The sequence below is a fragment of the Cydia pomonella genome, chromosome 1, assembly GCF_033807575.1.
Source record: "Cydia pomonella isolate Wapato2018A chromosome 1, ilCydPomo1, whole genome shotgun sequence".
Taxonomy (NCBI): Eukaryota; Metazoa; Arthropoda; class Insecta; order Lepidoptera; family Tortricidae; genus Cydia; species Cydia pomonella.
In genome coordinates this window covers 1,241,596-1,258,088 of record NC_084703.1, presented here as the reverse complement: position 1 = coordinate 1,258,088, position 16,493 = coordinate 1,241,596, and the positions used below count along the sequence as shown (strand labels likewise).

At 40.1% G+C, this 16,493-nt stretch overlaps 1 protein-coding gene across 1 annotated transcript in view; it reads left to right on the top strand.

The window, feature by feature from the left end:
* Positions 1 to 16,493, top strand: part of LOC133526308 (F-actin-monooxygenase MICAL3-like) — a 65,374-nt gene that overhangs the window by 22,655 nt on the left and 26,226 nt on the right. Inside the window, exon 2 of the mRNA XM_061862865.1 lies at positions 7,608 to 7,788. Within this exon, the coding sequence (XP_061718849.1) occupies positions 7,615 to 7,788 (174 nt within the window). The 5' untranslated portion in view covers positions 7,608 to 7,614. The remainder of the gene's footprint in view (positions 1 to 7,607; positions 7,789 to 16,493) is intronic.

Here is a 16,493-nt window from a genome sequence, read left to right as displayed (position 1 = left end):
GTTGCCGACCCTAACCCCCTCCCGCCCCTCGTTGAGTGCTAGTGATTAATTAAATATCGACTTAATTGTTATCGATATCGATAAAAATATAAAAAACCGGCCAAGGGCATGTCGGGCCATGCTCAGAGTAGGGTTCCGTAGTTACGCTTCCGTCACAATAAGCTAAACTGAAGCTTAAAGTATAGTAGATTGTTAACCAAGGGATGAACTGTGGATGTAGGTAGGTACGTCTTTTTACTATGAAGGGGAAACATTTTGCGATAACTCAAAAACAGCTAAACTGATCATGTTCGCTATAGTATTAATTTATTGTCTTTCTTAAGCTCTACTTCCAGGATTTTTTTCATATTTTTTGGACCTACGATTCAAAAGTTAGAGGGGGGGATACATTTTTTTTTCTTTCGGAGCGATTATCTCCGAATATATTCACGTTATCAAAAAATGTTTTTTGAAGACCCCTATTAATTTTGAGAGACCTTTCCAACGATATCCCACACAGTAGGGTTGAAGCAAAATAAACGTGTTACGTGTAGGGGAGATACCCTAAAAAAATTAAATTTTTAGATTTTATTGTACGACTTTCAATAAACTTAGCCACTGCTGCGATATTCATTCTGACTCATTGCTCAGGTTCCGAAAATTATTGAATATGAATCTATAGTATAATAATTAATAAGTAAGTTTAATTTATTTTTGTTATTTAAGTAACCTGTAACTTTCACTTTATGTTAAGTAAGAAATTGTTTTTCTTTTGCATGCTGTGTTTACCTATAATTAGTTATGCATCACTGAATGTTTCTTTTTTTGAGTTATGTAAACGTATTGGATGTAATAACTGTTGGTAGACCTTAATAAATAAAATAAAATAAAATAAAAAATATAGGCCCAGGGCTATTACCGCGAAAATCGAAGTTCGTCAATTGCGGGAATTTTTCTCTGTCACTCCAATAACGTCTTAATGAGAGTAAAAGAGAAAGATCCCCGCAATTTGCGATTTTCGGGTTTCGCGGTAGGCCCCCAGAATGTGTACGAGTAATAGTCATAGCCCGGTATTTCGGGGGGCAAAAACGTATGAGTGCTAGTGTTTTTTTTTAATACTACGTCGGTGGCAAACAAGCATACGGCCCGCCTGATGGTGAGCAGTATCCGTAGCCTATGTACGCCTGCAACTCCAGAGGAGTTACTTGCGCGTTGCCGACCCTAACCCCCTCCCGCCCCTCGTTGAGTGCTAGTGATTAATTAAATATCGACTTAATTGTTATCGATATCGATAAAAATATAAAAAACCGGCCAAGGGCATGTCGGGCCATGCTCAGAGTAGGGTTCCGTAGTTACGCTTCCGTCACAATAAGCTAAACTGAAGCTTAAAGTATAGTAGATTGTTAACCAAGGGATGAACTGTGGATGTAGGTAGGTACGTCTTTTTACTATGAAGGGGAAACATTTTGCGATAACTCAAAAACAGCTAAACTGATCATGTTCGCTATAGTATTAATTTATTGTCTTTCTTAAGCTCTACTTCCAGGATTTTTTTCATATTTTTTGGACCTACGATTCAAAAGTTAGAGGGGGGGGATACATTTTTTTTTCTTTCGGAGCGATTATCTCCGAATATATTCACGTTATCAAAAAATGTTTTTTGAAGACCCCTATTAGTTTTGAGAGACCTTTCCAACGATATCCCACACAGTAGGGTTGAAGCAAAATAAACGTGTTACGTGTAGGGGAGATACCCTAAAAAAATTAAATTTTTAGATTTTATTGTACGACTTTCTCGGCTTTATTGATTTATACATCCATGCCAAATTTCAGCTTTCTAGCACTAACGACCACGGAGCAAAGCCTCGGACAGACAGACAGACAGACGGACATGGCGAAACTATAAGGGTTCCTAGTTGACTACGGAACCCTAAAAATGGAAACAGTTACGCTCCCGCAGCCTCCGCAATCCGTGCGTTTGCTCTTAACCAATTGAGCGACGGAAACCTGCTAGGACCTCGCAAATCTTGCCATTCCTTCCCTTATGTATACACGCCTTTTGGGTGGCGTAAAGCGACATCTACCGAAAGATGATTACATCTCTTTAACGGGATTTGGAGTATCGCTCGCTGACGTATCTGCTGAAAAAAAAAAGTCAGTGGTCGTTAACTTTGATTCTATTATCCACGGAAGTGACCTTTGTCTAAAATGTGTTTCACTCTTATACGAGTAATAAGACGTAAAATGTAAAAAAAAAACAAAGGGTTTCATTCCGGGATTGCCGGCAGAAGTGAAAACTTGAATATTAACGTTGGGCATTTTTGATATTTTGGAATGGTTAGGGAATAAGTTAGCACGAATTGCTTTAATTATCAGTATAAAAGTACTATTATTTATGTGGTCAAATACAATATTCGTTTATTGCGCTATCGTACACAAACATGACAATTTATATTACATTAAAAATTCAACACTTCAATTTAACATGAAAAAGTTTATCACTCAGAAAAATAAACTTCCATCCATATCAGGTCACGTTCGTCTTACGAATGTTCAATCTGACGTATCTGTCGGTCACGTGACCTGTCACCAGTTTAACATTTTTTCCCCCATCACAAAAAATGCAAAGCGCCGCTAAAGAAGTTTTCACTTCAAAAATCTATGACGTCGCCTGTACGTAAATCCTTAGCTATTCCGTGCGAAAACGATTGCATTTCCCCCATGCGTCTATTATTACCTGATCGATTTTCTTTAAAAATTCAGGCACACAAGGGTTTATACATTATTCGTTGTTTTGTTACTTTAGATGGTTGTACTGAAGGCTACGAGTAGATTAGGTTTGTTTTCTTTGAGGATTAAATGTCTACACGGTGTTTTTTTTAACTGCGTTAATTTCGGGGTATGACTAGACTATCGTAATTATTTTTTTTTTTCATAAAAAAATTTAACAGCATTGTTGTAATGACATATCGAATATCGATCGTCCGAGATAGTACAGTCACGTCTGAAAACATCGACACGATCGAAGTGCCAAAAATATGTATACACGACTTTATTGTCCATATATTAAGGTAGTGTATACATATTTTTTGGCAAAAAGCGGCCAAGTGCGAGTCGGACTCGCCCATGAAGGGTTTCGTACCATTTATGACGTATAAAAAAAAACTACTTACTAGATCTCGTTCAAACCAATTTTCGGTGGAAGTTTGCATGGTAATATATATTATATATTTTCTATGTTTTATCATTCTGTTATTTTAGAAGTTACAGGGGGGGGGGGAGAAGTTACACATTTTATCACTTTGGAAGTGTCTCTCGCGCAAGACAGACAGACGAACATGACCATCCATAAGGGTTCCCTTTTTTTGTCATTTGGCTACGGAACCCTGAAAGTACCGAAAATATGTATACACAACCTTATTGCCCATATTATTAAGTTAGTGTATACATATTTTTGGCACGTTGTCCGTATCGATATTTTCAGACTTGACCGTACATACCGAGGTTTCAGTGTTAATTACAGCAATGCTAGCAAATTAATCAAAACGTACAAACGTTGTAACCTTAACTCATTGTGGTAAGGTGTACACTTGTACACATATTTATGACCGAGGCTCGTGTTAATTCGAACGCTCTTGCGTAAGAGGAAACGCTTAATTGTAACATTCACCGGAGTTGCGCTTTACAAACGTATTTACTTTGTTTGTGAGAATTGTGAGCCATAACAACCGCAGGGAACGTGCATGAACTGTAGGAGGCAGCACAGGAGCCGTCAGATTTTTGGCGAGAGGCGTAAATGTGATGTTTTTTGTTCCGATGTAGCCCACAAGATGGCAGAACCTACTATGCACAAGAAAACACTTGACGTGTAAATGTGCCTGTTTATGGTTCCGATTCAGACCACAAGATGGCAGACCCTGCAACGCGCACGGTCCCTATATAGGCATCGGAAAAGGTAATCATTTAAACCAGGCCGCACACATCTTAAGAGGAATTCCTAGTTGCGACTTTTCCATACAAAACCTCTCGACTCTTTCCTCCCTGGATTTTTAACATAGAGCAATGATTTTTTGAAATAAGATCATCTTTTTTTTTTTAGTTTATTTTTAGGTTTTTTTTTTAATGTTAAGTAATGTGTATATTGATTATTGATTGATTGTATAATTATGTTTCATACACACTTAATGGTGTTACTGAATAAATAACTGAACTGAACTGAACTGATCAATATCGTCAATATCTGTGCCGCTTTATTTTTGCTTTTTTGGATAATGTTATTTTGAAGAAACTTACAGCGCCTCGAAAATCGCAAAAACGGCTCAATTGAATTGGCTGCAAAAAAAGGCGCAGTATACAAATATGACAACAAATATCCAAAAAATCAAAACATAGCGGCATATATCATTTCTTCATCTTACAGTTTCCAAAATTTCATAATGATTGGTTGCGTTTTGGAGGAGGAAACAGTCGAGAGCGAAACCTCGATTTTCGAGTTTTTTGCGGGGGAAAATTTAGGGGAGCTGCAGTTGCCCTTAGCGCACGCACGCACTCCCGCTCACCGCAACGCGACAGAAATATAGCTTCAAGAAAAGTTGCTTAGCTAGGAATTGCTCCTAAAGGTTTTCCCCATAAATCCAATAAGTATTGCAATGAGGAATACCACGTTTACTTTTCGCTGCTAGGGGCGGTAGTGTAGACGGAACAATAGCTCTCAAAAGACGCTAGTGTTTTTGGACCTTATGCGAACGTCTTTCAGTCGGTTTTCGCGTGGACGTACTTAATTAAGTGTAATGAATGTGGCTATTAAATAAATAAATATTATAGGACATTATTACACAAATTGACTAAGTCCCACAGTAAGCTCAATAAGGCTTGTATTGAGGGTACTTAAACAACGATATATATAATATAGTATATAAATATGAATAAATACTTAAATACATAGAAAACTCAGGAACAAATATCCATGCTCATCACACAAATACATGCCCTTACCAGGATTTGAACCCGGGACCATCAGCTTCGTAGGCATTGTCACTACCCACTAGGCCAAACCGGTCGTCAATATATATATATAAAGCTAGCAAGCTAAGCTGCTTGAACAGTGATATATGATCACGCGCCATATTGCGGAATTTCGTTGGAATTAAATTTTTCATACTAAACTGAACAATGAGAATAACAGCGCCCTCTTGACAATGATGACATGATATAGTTTTAGTGGAAGACCGCTTTGCCATGCGAATCTAGTCCCCGTTTTCCTCCCTAGTTCAACTTTATGGAAAATATTTCCATATTTTCAACACAATTTATTGTATGGTAATGATGCTAGCAAATTGCGTAACAATATTTTCAATAATGTTAATGTCCAGAGAGGAAAGTGGGGAGCAAAACAACACATTTTTCATTAATAAACATGAACTTTAATGCGGGACCCGTATTTCCATATGTAACGTATGTTGTATCTAGAAAGCGCATATCAAACTACGTTGGGCATTTTAAAGGCAAACGGGTATTATACATTCCTATGTGCGTTTTGGAAGTCAAAGTGGCTTTCCCTCGCGGAAAATAACCTATAGGGAGCGTGCATGAACTGTAGCAGGCAGCACAGGAGCCGTCAGATTTTTGGCGCGAGGCGTAAATGTGATGTTTTTTGTTCCGATGTAGCCCACAAGATGGCAGAACCTACTACGCACAAGAAAACACGTGACGTGTACATGTGCATGTTTATGGTTCCGATTCAGGCCACAAGATGGCAGACCCTCCAACGCGCACGGTCCCTATACCCGTACCATGAGTTACAGACAGTGTCAAAACTGACATATACGCTATCGAGATCGTAAATTACTTTCTGTACATCTCGCTAGCACTTATATGCGAGTACGAGCGGGATGCATAGAAAATAAGTTAGGTTCTCGATATGTCGGTCAGCAAACGATTATCTTAGTACAGCTCAGGTAAGAAAGCACATCAAATATTGTTTGTAGGTATAGCAATCTGTCAGACTTATATAATGTATATTGTTTTATTAATTTTATTTTTCTTTTCCTTTTGTAAGAATTCGATATGTTTTCTGAAAGTGCTACGTATTTGTATGGTTTGATATGACATATATATATATCAAATTTCTATAAAGAAAAGTACCTACTGTATGTAATTGCATGATTTCTATCGTAATCTAAATTGTATTTTTTATTTATTTAATGCATGTTTAACATGTAATGTTTTGAAAAGATGTGTCCCGCCGAGTTTCTTGCCGGTCCGTATTGGGATTCCCTCCTCCAATTGAGGGGGGATTTAAATCTTCTCGGGTCAGAGGTGTAGGGTTAGAGCCGGTGTAGCTTTATTTGACGTTCATAAGCGCATTGTAATATGCCTACTTGAATAATAAACTATATTTATCAGTGCCGGACTGGTGGTAGCCCATGTTTGTAAAATGTAACACGGCGGACACGCCATAGCACGGAAATCGTTTGAGTATCTACTAAGTATGTATTTGTCTATATACGTATGTATATCGTCGCGCAGTACCCATAGTACACGCTTTGGTGCTACGTCGATTTGTTTATGATTGTCCTCCAATACTTATGTTATAAGTTATAACGGCTCTAACGATTTCGCTGAAATTTGGTATATAGGGGTTTTTGGGGGTATACAATCGATCTAGATTAGTCTTATGTTTGGGAAAACGCGTGTTTTCGAGTTTTCATGCGTTTTTCTTTCAACGCAGAATATGGTCGCTAATTTCGTGTTGCTGGCCACTGTCCGTCTGGTCCAGGGGGTTAAGACGCGGACGGCTAGAAACGAGTGTTACGGGTTCGAATCTCGCCCGGTGACTAACTTTTTTTTTTATATGTTCAAGTTTATATATATTTTTTTAATTTTTATTGTTTTAGACAAGTTTAATTTAGCAAAAAAATGTAGTTATGATTATCACCTATACACCACCATATTACAATAAATAGTTATAACCGAGCAAAGCTCGGTCGCCCAGGTACTTTATTTAATTAAGAGGGATACCACCTGACCGTATATACAAAAAGAGAAAACGTTTCTCCACTTCTAAATATTTTCCATTCAACATGATTTTTCAGTATGTTATTGACACAATGAAAAACTAGGTTTATAGGTCTTCCTTTTTTTTCAAAAAAGCTAAAACACCTAGAATATATTCTGTGGCCCTAGTGAAAAAGGGTACAAGTCTCCGGCAGCGCAGGTGTAAAGGGGTGTAAGTTCCACGTAACACTTATGCCCTTATACACCTAAACTGCCAGAGACTTGTACCCTTTTTCACTAGGGCCACATTATGCTGAAGCGATCGACATCAAAATCAAAATGAGTTGTTAAAATTTCGTTCTCCCGAAATGCCGAAAAAAAAAACCGTTATATCGTTTGATTTGAAAAGCTATTTTTCCCTTTTAGTGTAAGGCCTGAGTGGACGTTCGAGTTGGGCGTGTAGCGGGGCGGGGCGTGCGGCGTGCATGTTAAACAAACGGAAAAGTATAGGAGCGGCCTTAGTGCACGCTGCTTAAACACTTGTAAGCCCGACGCCACGCTGCACGCCCCGCAGAACGCTCCGCTTCGAGCGTGCACTCAGGCCTTAGATTTAACCAGATGTATCTTTCCAGCCCCAACATGAATCGTGGGCGAGCGGAGCCGACGCCGCCCGAGTGCGCGCTCGCGGCCGAAATGCTCAACCACTTCTGCGCAGCAGGCACCATGAAACAGATCCTCGCACTGCACAGAGAGATGTGCAACACGCTCGGGTTGAAGCCCAACAGACTGCCGGACTTTTACCCTAAACTTAAGGTAAGAAAAGCCTACGTCCCAAGCCTAAGGTAGAATATAATATCATGATTTATTTATGTTTAAAATAATAATTCTACTGATTAATACAGGGGTAGTTGGAAAAATAAATTAATAGTTTAAAAAACACTAGAAAAACACGCTCTTATTAATGTGAAACATGATCGTGTTCAAACTCCATTACGTGACCTTTCTCACAAGTGCAAACACGACTATGATACGATATTCCATCAGGGAATGCCAGTGCCTATCTTCCGGCTTCATCATCAGACCTTGAAACCTAATCGTGGTCAAAGTTCATTACAAGACTCTTCTAACAAATCTAAACACAGCTATGATACGATGTTCCATCATGAAGTTCCAGTTCATATCTTCCGGCTCCATCATCAGATCAGTTCGACAGTACCATATTATTGTATTGTTATCAGAACTACATACAGCTGCCAATTTTCATGACGCTACGATCCTTGGAAGATGTTTAAATTAGTTACCTTAGATTCCATTACATAGTTACATACAGGTCGACCTAATAAAAGCGTGTTAATAATATTATACTGTTGGCAACACGGTAGTTTTAGGAAGAGGTGGGGACACGGAGTAACTTGGACGGGCTCGTTCGCTTGTGTCGAGGCAGTCAGAGGATACATCATGAAGGATCGGTCAGATCAGAGTATCTGCAAGTACCTCCAGTGTTGTATGAAATTGGCGTTTTTGTTCATAAGTATTAGTCATGTCATAGTTTATTTATTTTAACAGTAACTTCGAAGTATTTTTTAATTTCATTAGTGCGCTATATAACAACGATTTTACATACAATTATTTGCTACTTTTATTGTTTTATGTATTCAGAATACCGCCCTGAAAACAGCTCTTTTCATGTGCTGCCGGCTCGAGTATTTAAATGACTTATATTTTACTGACGGGACAGATTAAAAAAATATATGAGATAGAAAATGTGCCATTTTTAGTCTCAGATTACTGGCAAAAATTTGTTTGGTTTGAAAATGCCATCACAAAACAATCCGTCAAAATCATTGTATTAAAAATCGAATTTGGTTTAAGTTCTCCATACAAAACGCCAATTTCATAGGTAATGACCTAATATTAGTAATATACTAACTATACGAGAAGAATATTCGCAATCCTAAGTTTAAGAGATCGCTGTTAAGATGCTCAACCACTTCTGTGTCGGCACTATGAAATAGATTATGAAGGGCTTAAAACGTTAGCAGGTCTTTTACGCCATTCTTAAGTTGAAAAAAGAAAGCATATATGTCAACTTTGAGGTCGCAAAAAGTTATCCTAAGATGTATGAGTTAGATGTTCAACCAGTTCTATGCGGCCGGCACCATGAAACAGTAAGTGTAAGGCCTGAGTGGACGCATGAGTTGGGAGCAGCGGGGCGGGGCGTGCGGCGTGCATGTTAAACAAATGAAACTCATACTGGTGTCCTGAGTGGACGCTGCTCAAAGCGAATGCCGAGCGGGCAAGTTTGCGGGCAATGCGGCGTCGAGCGGGGCGTCGCGGTGAGGTTCAAACCTGTTTGTGATTTGCAGCGGCGATAAGAGCGTGCAGTCATGTCGTGCAAACAAATAATTATTGAAATACAATATAAACCAGCATTTTGGCTATCATTACAAAAATAGACTGTTTAAATAAATGGAAGGTAAATTAAAGTATTTATTTTCACTTTTAATCCATTGCTTCTTAAGGTTTCGTATAAAGTGGGAAATTCTCCAAACCGTCTTCTTTGCTTCACTACGACACTAGGACCTTGCTTTGTAGAAAAACGACACATTTGAGCCATGAAGTCTCTTCTAAAAAGAAATCAAGAATGTTGTCCTACGTCGATGCCACGGTGAATGCGACCGATTCACACGAGCGGTGAGCGTGCACTGAGGCCACTCACTGGACGCTCTATCTCACGCTCGCCCGCCCCGCTGCACGCCCCGCCGAACGCTCCGCTCCAAGCGTCCACTCAGGCCTTACACTAAGTGTAAGGCCTGAGTGGACGCATGAGTTGGGAGCAGCGGGGCGGGGCGTGCGGCGTGCATGTTAAACAAATGCAAACGTATAGGAGTGGCCTTAGTGCACGCTGCTCAAATCACTTGTGAGCCCGACGCCACGCTGCACGCCCCGCCGATCGCTCCGCTTCGAGCGTCCACTCAGGCCTTTCACTAACTCGTACTGCATATAGTAATGTGCAACACGCTCGGCTTGAAGCCTAACAAACTGCCGGGCTTAATCCCTAACACCACCTAAGACCACACTTAGTCTTATAGTCGCTTCTAACCCTTGCGTTTCGATACATACTCCGCTGATAGAAGTTTGGTGTATGGGGCAAAAGGAGCGACGACTCTTGTCTTCCTCAGTCGTCTGGTACGTACTTTCGACGATTGGGTGGCCTCTACAGACTTGCGTCGCTTTGGCTGTGGTTGAACAGAAGGAGCGAAGCTCCTTCTTTTTGTGTCTGACAAGGAAGGGTAACCAACTGTCCGACTCCGATTTGATTCATTTTGATATATGTTATAGAGTAGTCGAAAATAACGGACACGTATTTTTTTTTAGCTGCCCAAACTCAACCTGTTAGGAGAAAATGGCCTTCAAAGTACTAAAAAGTTACAAAATCTTCTAACTCATATAGAAAGTGATGCTCAAGCAACTTGCTAGTTAATGGCTGGTTTGAGTATATGTTTGAAAGCAGCAAAAAATAATGAGCACGTGTTTTGTTATATCGGCAAAAACTCATTTTTTACTAAAAAAATCGACATTCGAAGTTTTATAATATCTTATCACTATAGTTACACATAAAGACGGGTGTTTTTTTAGGAAAACTCGAGTTTAAGCAGATATAACAAAACACGTGTACATTATTTTTTCCTGCTCTCAAACATATTATCAAACAAGCCATTAACTAGCAAGTTGCTTGAGCATTACTTTCTATAGGAGTTAGAAGATTTAGTAACTTTTTAGTACTTTGGAGGACAATTTCTCCCAATAGGTTGAGTTTGGGCAGCTAAAAAAAAATACGTATCCGTTATTTTAGACTACTCTATAACATATATCAAAATGAATCAAATCGGAGTCGGACAGTTGGGTACCCTTCCTTGTGAGTGATATCACTTATAAAGACTGAAAGAAATGAAAAAATCTTGCACAAACCTTGACTATGCTGGCACACATTCGCTCCAAATCCCCTCTGAAGCATATTTGCCCCGAAGACAAAGGGTCGTAATCAGAAAATAGCAATTTTCGCGCTGCGGGAAATGCACTTTGGCACATCGCCAGAAATACGGGCTCGGTGGAAACATTTCCACCACCTACTAGTTTTGGGCTCACAGGAACCAGTTAATACATCGTGTCATTCACGAAGACGCGTGCCTTCACTCGTATTTCCATGTTATTACAGGTTAAATTTCACTAATCTGCGCGTCATCGTGAATGATACGAACTATATGTAACTTTCACCAAAGAGTTATTGATTGTAGAAGAGGTGCAAAGTTGTACTCCTAGTTTGGCGCTTGAACCATATACATTTTATAACATGAATGGCAATTTGTATCAGATTAATCGGGTTACAAATGTCGCGTAAGCTATGTAAATAGTACATTGTGCAACGAGGGGGGTAAGTGAAATTTCGGACCCGAGTTTGCAATATTCTTTCATACTCGGGTCAATCACACTTGTGAAGAAAAAACTAAATTTTAAGCGAAATAATTCTTAAATACGGTGACATCAAACATTCGTCCGCCATTTTGTAATTTATTGACAGGTTAGGCATCTTAGGCACAGAGAGCCTACCGCGAACCACGTTCGACGTGTTGCCACTCTGTCGCACTTGTTAGTTCTTTCTTAAGTGTGACAGGGAGGCAACACGTCGAACGTGGTCGCGGTAGGCCCTCAGACCTATTCGGCATTCAGCCACGATTTAGAATTAAGTAAAAATATTTAAAACGGCTGTTAAATTAATCAAATGAATAATTTTAAACATAAACAAAAATATTAAATTAATAACATCAGTATTTTAAGAGTAAAACTCATTTATGCTACTTGGTTTGTATGAATAAGTGACATAATAAAATAAAAAGAGCTATAACTCCCTTTTCACTATCCATAACTCCCGTGGGAACAAAATAGGCCTTTGTCCATCAGTACACCTGCATGTATTAATAAGATCTTTTTCGAGCAAGTGTGATGAAAAAATACTACAGTTTACTATTCAGCTAGCTTCTAATGGTTGCCCATTTCTAAGAAACCCTGACACCTGTCAAATCCCCCCGCAATCGTGACAAACGACCAATCCTGACATGTCGGGAAATCTTGACGTACGGCAACATCGGCAATCTAAGTGTCATTATTTGCCTTTGTTGCTCTTGTGCGATGAGAGGGAGACAAGAAATGTGGTTTTTCGATGCTCCCGATTATTACCCTGGTCTGTCCGAGACCAATACACGCTGCGCCAGCGCAAGCTCTTCGAACACAGGTTTGTGAGAATTGTGAGGTCACTTGGTTTGTAGAACAGTGTCTCCACTGTAGGTTATTAGGCGAAGTCTGATTGGGTCATATACACATTTTATTGTACAGTCACGTCTGAAAATATCGATACGAAAAATGTGCCAAAAATATGTATACACTACCTTAATATATAGACAATAAAGTCGTGTAATACATATTTTTCGCACATTTTTCGTATCGACATTTTCAGACGTAACCGTATCTTTAAAGGGTGAATATCAGCTGGCAGCCCTGGTCGTTAGAGCTCCGGGCTCATAGACTCTTTGGCGATGACCCATCTGCGCACAGGAACTGCACGACCTGATCCTATTACCTTCCCCTATTCATCATCGGACATCCAGGCGTGGGGAGCGAATGCACCCGTTCGTGGTAAACGTTCCATTTATTCGCACGAAACGGTTTGCCTCCTCGTTTTTGGTACGGACGGCTAAAGAATGGAATGTGCTCCCGCCATCTGTATACCCTGATAAATATGGCCGATATCTCTTTAAAAAAAATGTTTATTTCAGACGGAATCCATACAGTATTAATAATAACTGCATAACACTTAAGCTATGTAGTGTTTAAAGCAAGAGTGAATAGGCTACTACTGAACCGGTGAGCTCCATTAGGCCCTGTCTTCACTTTCCATCAGGTGTGACTAGAGCCAATCGCCGATCAGTTTTTAATATAAAAAAATGACTTACGCTAGGCCGGGCCGGGCTGGAGCTTCGGACGCTTCGTTTTTTATGGAAAGCACCACTTGATCACCGATCAGCCGTCATAGAAAATGACGTGTCGTCTTCTAGCGTCAGTCATCCTTAACTTGTTCTTCCGTGTCTTTGCTGTAGGTACAGCCGCCATCAGATATATCGGAGCGGCCAAGTTGCTTACAAATATCTGAACACGCGTCCATTGTCAAGGCGGTATAATGCGTGTTCAGATATGTGTGAGCACCTAGGCCACTCTGATGGCGACTGCAAATCACTATCTACTAGTTATAGAGTACTTCATTTACTAGTTTATTTATGCAGTTTACAAATCGAATACAGTCACGTCTGAAAACATCGACTCGATCGAAGTGCCAAAAATATGTATACACGACTTTATGACCCATATATTAGGGTAGTGTATACGTATTTTCACCTTGTCCGTATCCATATTTTCAGACGTGACGATAGATATAAGTAAAGGAACGTCTCGTCAAAAATGTATAAATAAAATCGTCCCATGTAAATGGTTCTTAACTAAACTGCGCAATATGTCTGGTATTGATCCGTGATTCAGTCCACACCGAACTATTAGTCGGGCCTATCGTTCACAATTTTAACTGACGACTATGGAAGGTAGAGGCAAGGAACAAAATCTCCATATACCAAAAAGTGTCCGGTAAAAAACCATAAATAGGTGGCGCTACCGAGAATACTTGAGAAAAAAATCAAATCATAGACAGCGCACTTCACTACGTCAATAACGCTTAGGTGCTTAGCTACTCTAGCGCTACTCTGGAGAGATTTGTAACTATTATTTATAGCTGACAGCAGACACTTTTGCAACAATTCTGCCTAAGGAGTTTCTGTTCCTTGCCTCTACCTTCCATACTGACGACTTTTAAACCTGATTGTAAAGATATAACTTTCCTTTTGGCTGTTACCTTCCGTGATTATTTCTCACTTGATGGTCTCATCGGATCAGCATTGGAGCATTGGAAGTCGCCAGCAACATGCTGAGATGAGGCCATTTCGTGATACTTTATTCTTTACTATCTATTTCATCACACTTGCTCGAAAAAGATCTTATTATATGCAGTTTTACTGAAGGACAAAGGCCTACATTGTTCCCGCGGGAGTTATGGATTGAACTCCCTAGAGAGTTATAGCTGCCATAAATTTAGTCCCGTTGAAATAAAAATAACTCAATAACTGTTTGCCGAATGTATTGACTTACATGTCTCACATATCAAAAAATATGGATTGGTAGTCTTTTTTTATCGTTATTACCAACTATTTATTTTGGATTAAACTGTATTTATTTACTCCCAAATGTGACAGTAAATATATCACATACGAATATCACATCACAAATGTTCTTGGTATTAGACTTGTTTACAATGTTACTTTTAACCGTTTTACCCCCCACGTTGCACAAAGTACTAATACTTATAATTAGGAACAGTAAACAATTAAGCAGCTTTAAATTTATTCGTATTTAGGCCGTCCGCGTCGCGTGGGCGGGTGCACGGAGCGGGCTCACTCACGCGGGTGCTATTGTAGGTAAAATCCGCTGCACGCGTCCGCGCCAGTTAGCAACGTTCATATTATTTTTCATTAACCCGCTCCGTGCAACCGCGCCAGTTAGAAGACACCCTTGTAAGGCCTGAGTGGACGCTCGAAGCGGAGCGTTCGGCGGAGCGTGCAGCGGGGCGTCGGGCTCACAAGTGATGTGAGCAGCGTGCACTAAGGCCGCTCCTATACGTTTGCATTTATTTAACACGCACGTCGCACGCCCCACACCGCTGCACGCCCAGCTCGAGCGTCCACTCAGGCCTTACATTTATGGAAAGGCTAGCTTCTGTCCGTAACTTTGTCGGCGTGGTATGATGAAATATCTATAGTCAATAACTCTGTATGTGTTACGTCTTCACGCTAAAGTAAACCGCATGAACCGATTTAGATGAAATATTAAAGGGACCGTGCGCATTGGACGTTGTCATCTTGTGGGTAAACCGCATGAACCGACTTAGATGAAATTTTATAGTCTGCCATCTTGTGGCCTGAATCGGAAGCATAAACATGTACATTGACACTTCACGCCTAAACAAGTGCTGCCATCTACCGTTCTCGTACGTTTTCTTGTGCATAGTAGACTTGCCCGGGGAAGGACATTGACTGAAGTCCCGCAGTAAGCTCAATAAGGCGAGTTGTTGGTACATGGACAAGGATATAGGTATACATATAATTTATAAATACTTAAATACATAGAAGCGCTGGTGGCCTAGCAGTAAGAGTGTGTGACTTGCAATCCGGAGGTCGCGGGTTCAAACCCTGGCTCGCACCAATGAGTTTTTCGGGACTTATGTACGAAATATCATTTGATATTCACCAGTCGCTTTTCAGTGAAGGAAAAACATCGTGAGGAAATCGGACTAATTCCAATAAGGCCTAGTTTACCCTCTGGGTTGGAAGGTCAGTGCCTACGCTAATCCTAGGGATTAGTTTGCCAAATGGACTTAGCGGACCCCAGGCTCCAATGAGCCGTGGCAAAATGCCGGGACAACGCGAGGAAGAAGACGAGACTTAAATACATAGACAACACCTATACCTCACCTAATCTCCTACGACCGAGCTCATCACACCATTAAATGCCATTATCAGGATTTGAACCCGGGACGGGACCATCGGCGTCATATTCAGGGTCCCACTAGGCCAGACCGGTCGTCGTTTCCAGAAACTTCCTGCTTCGCATAGCTAAATCGGTAAATAAATTACTGCCCGTGGTATTTCCGGACTGATACGACCAACAAGAAAAGAGCGTACTTCGAGCGTAGATCTTAAATCCCGGCAATGCACATGCAACCCCTCTGGTGTCCATGGGCAAAGGTAATCGCTTACCAACAAGCGATTCGTCATGCTCATCTGCCTCTTATATTATTTTAATTTTGTGTGTTTAGTTTTTAGGGTTCCGTACCCAAAGGGTAAAACCCTATTACTAAGACTCCGCTGTCCGCGGCATTATGCTGTATCCAAATGTATTTTTTTATGCATGCCTTCTTTTATTGGCGTTAAATGAATGTATTTTCTTTCTTTCTTTCTTTTTTTTGACGACCGGTCTGGCCTCGTGGGTAGTGACCCTGCCTATGAAGCCGATGGTTCCGGGTTCAAATTAGGTAAGGGCATTTATTCGTGTGATGAGCATGGATATTTGTTCCTGAGTCATGGGTGTTTTTTCTATGTATTTAAGTATTTATAAATATTTATATATTATATATATCGTTGTCTAAGTACCCTCAACACAAGCCTTATTGAGCTCACTGTGGGACTTAGTCAATTTGTGTGATAATGTCCTATAATATTTAATATTTATTTATTTAATATTTAAATCATAAAAAATGTATTTATTTTTCGACTATTACGTCCGGGTTACATCATAATTATATCTCTGAGTTAATCAAAGCGGGTAATTTATAAGACATTATGGCTTCCGGCCTGTTTGCT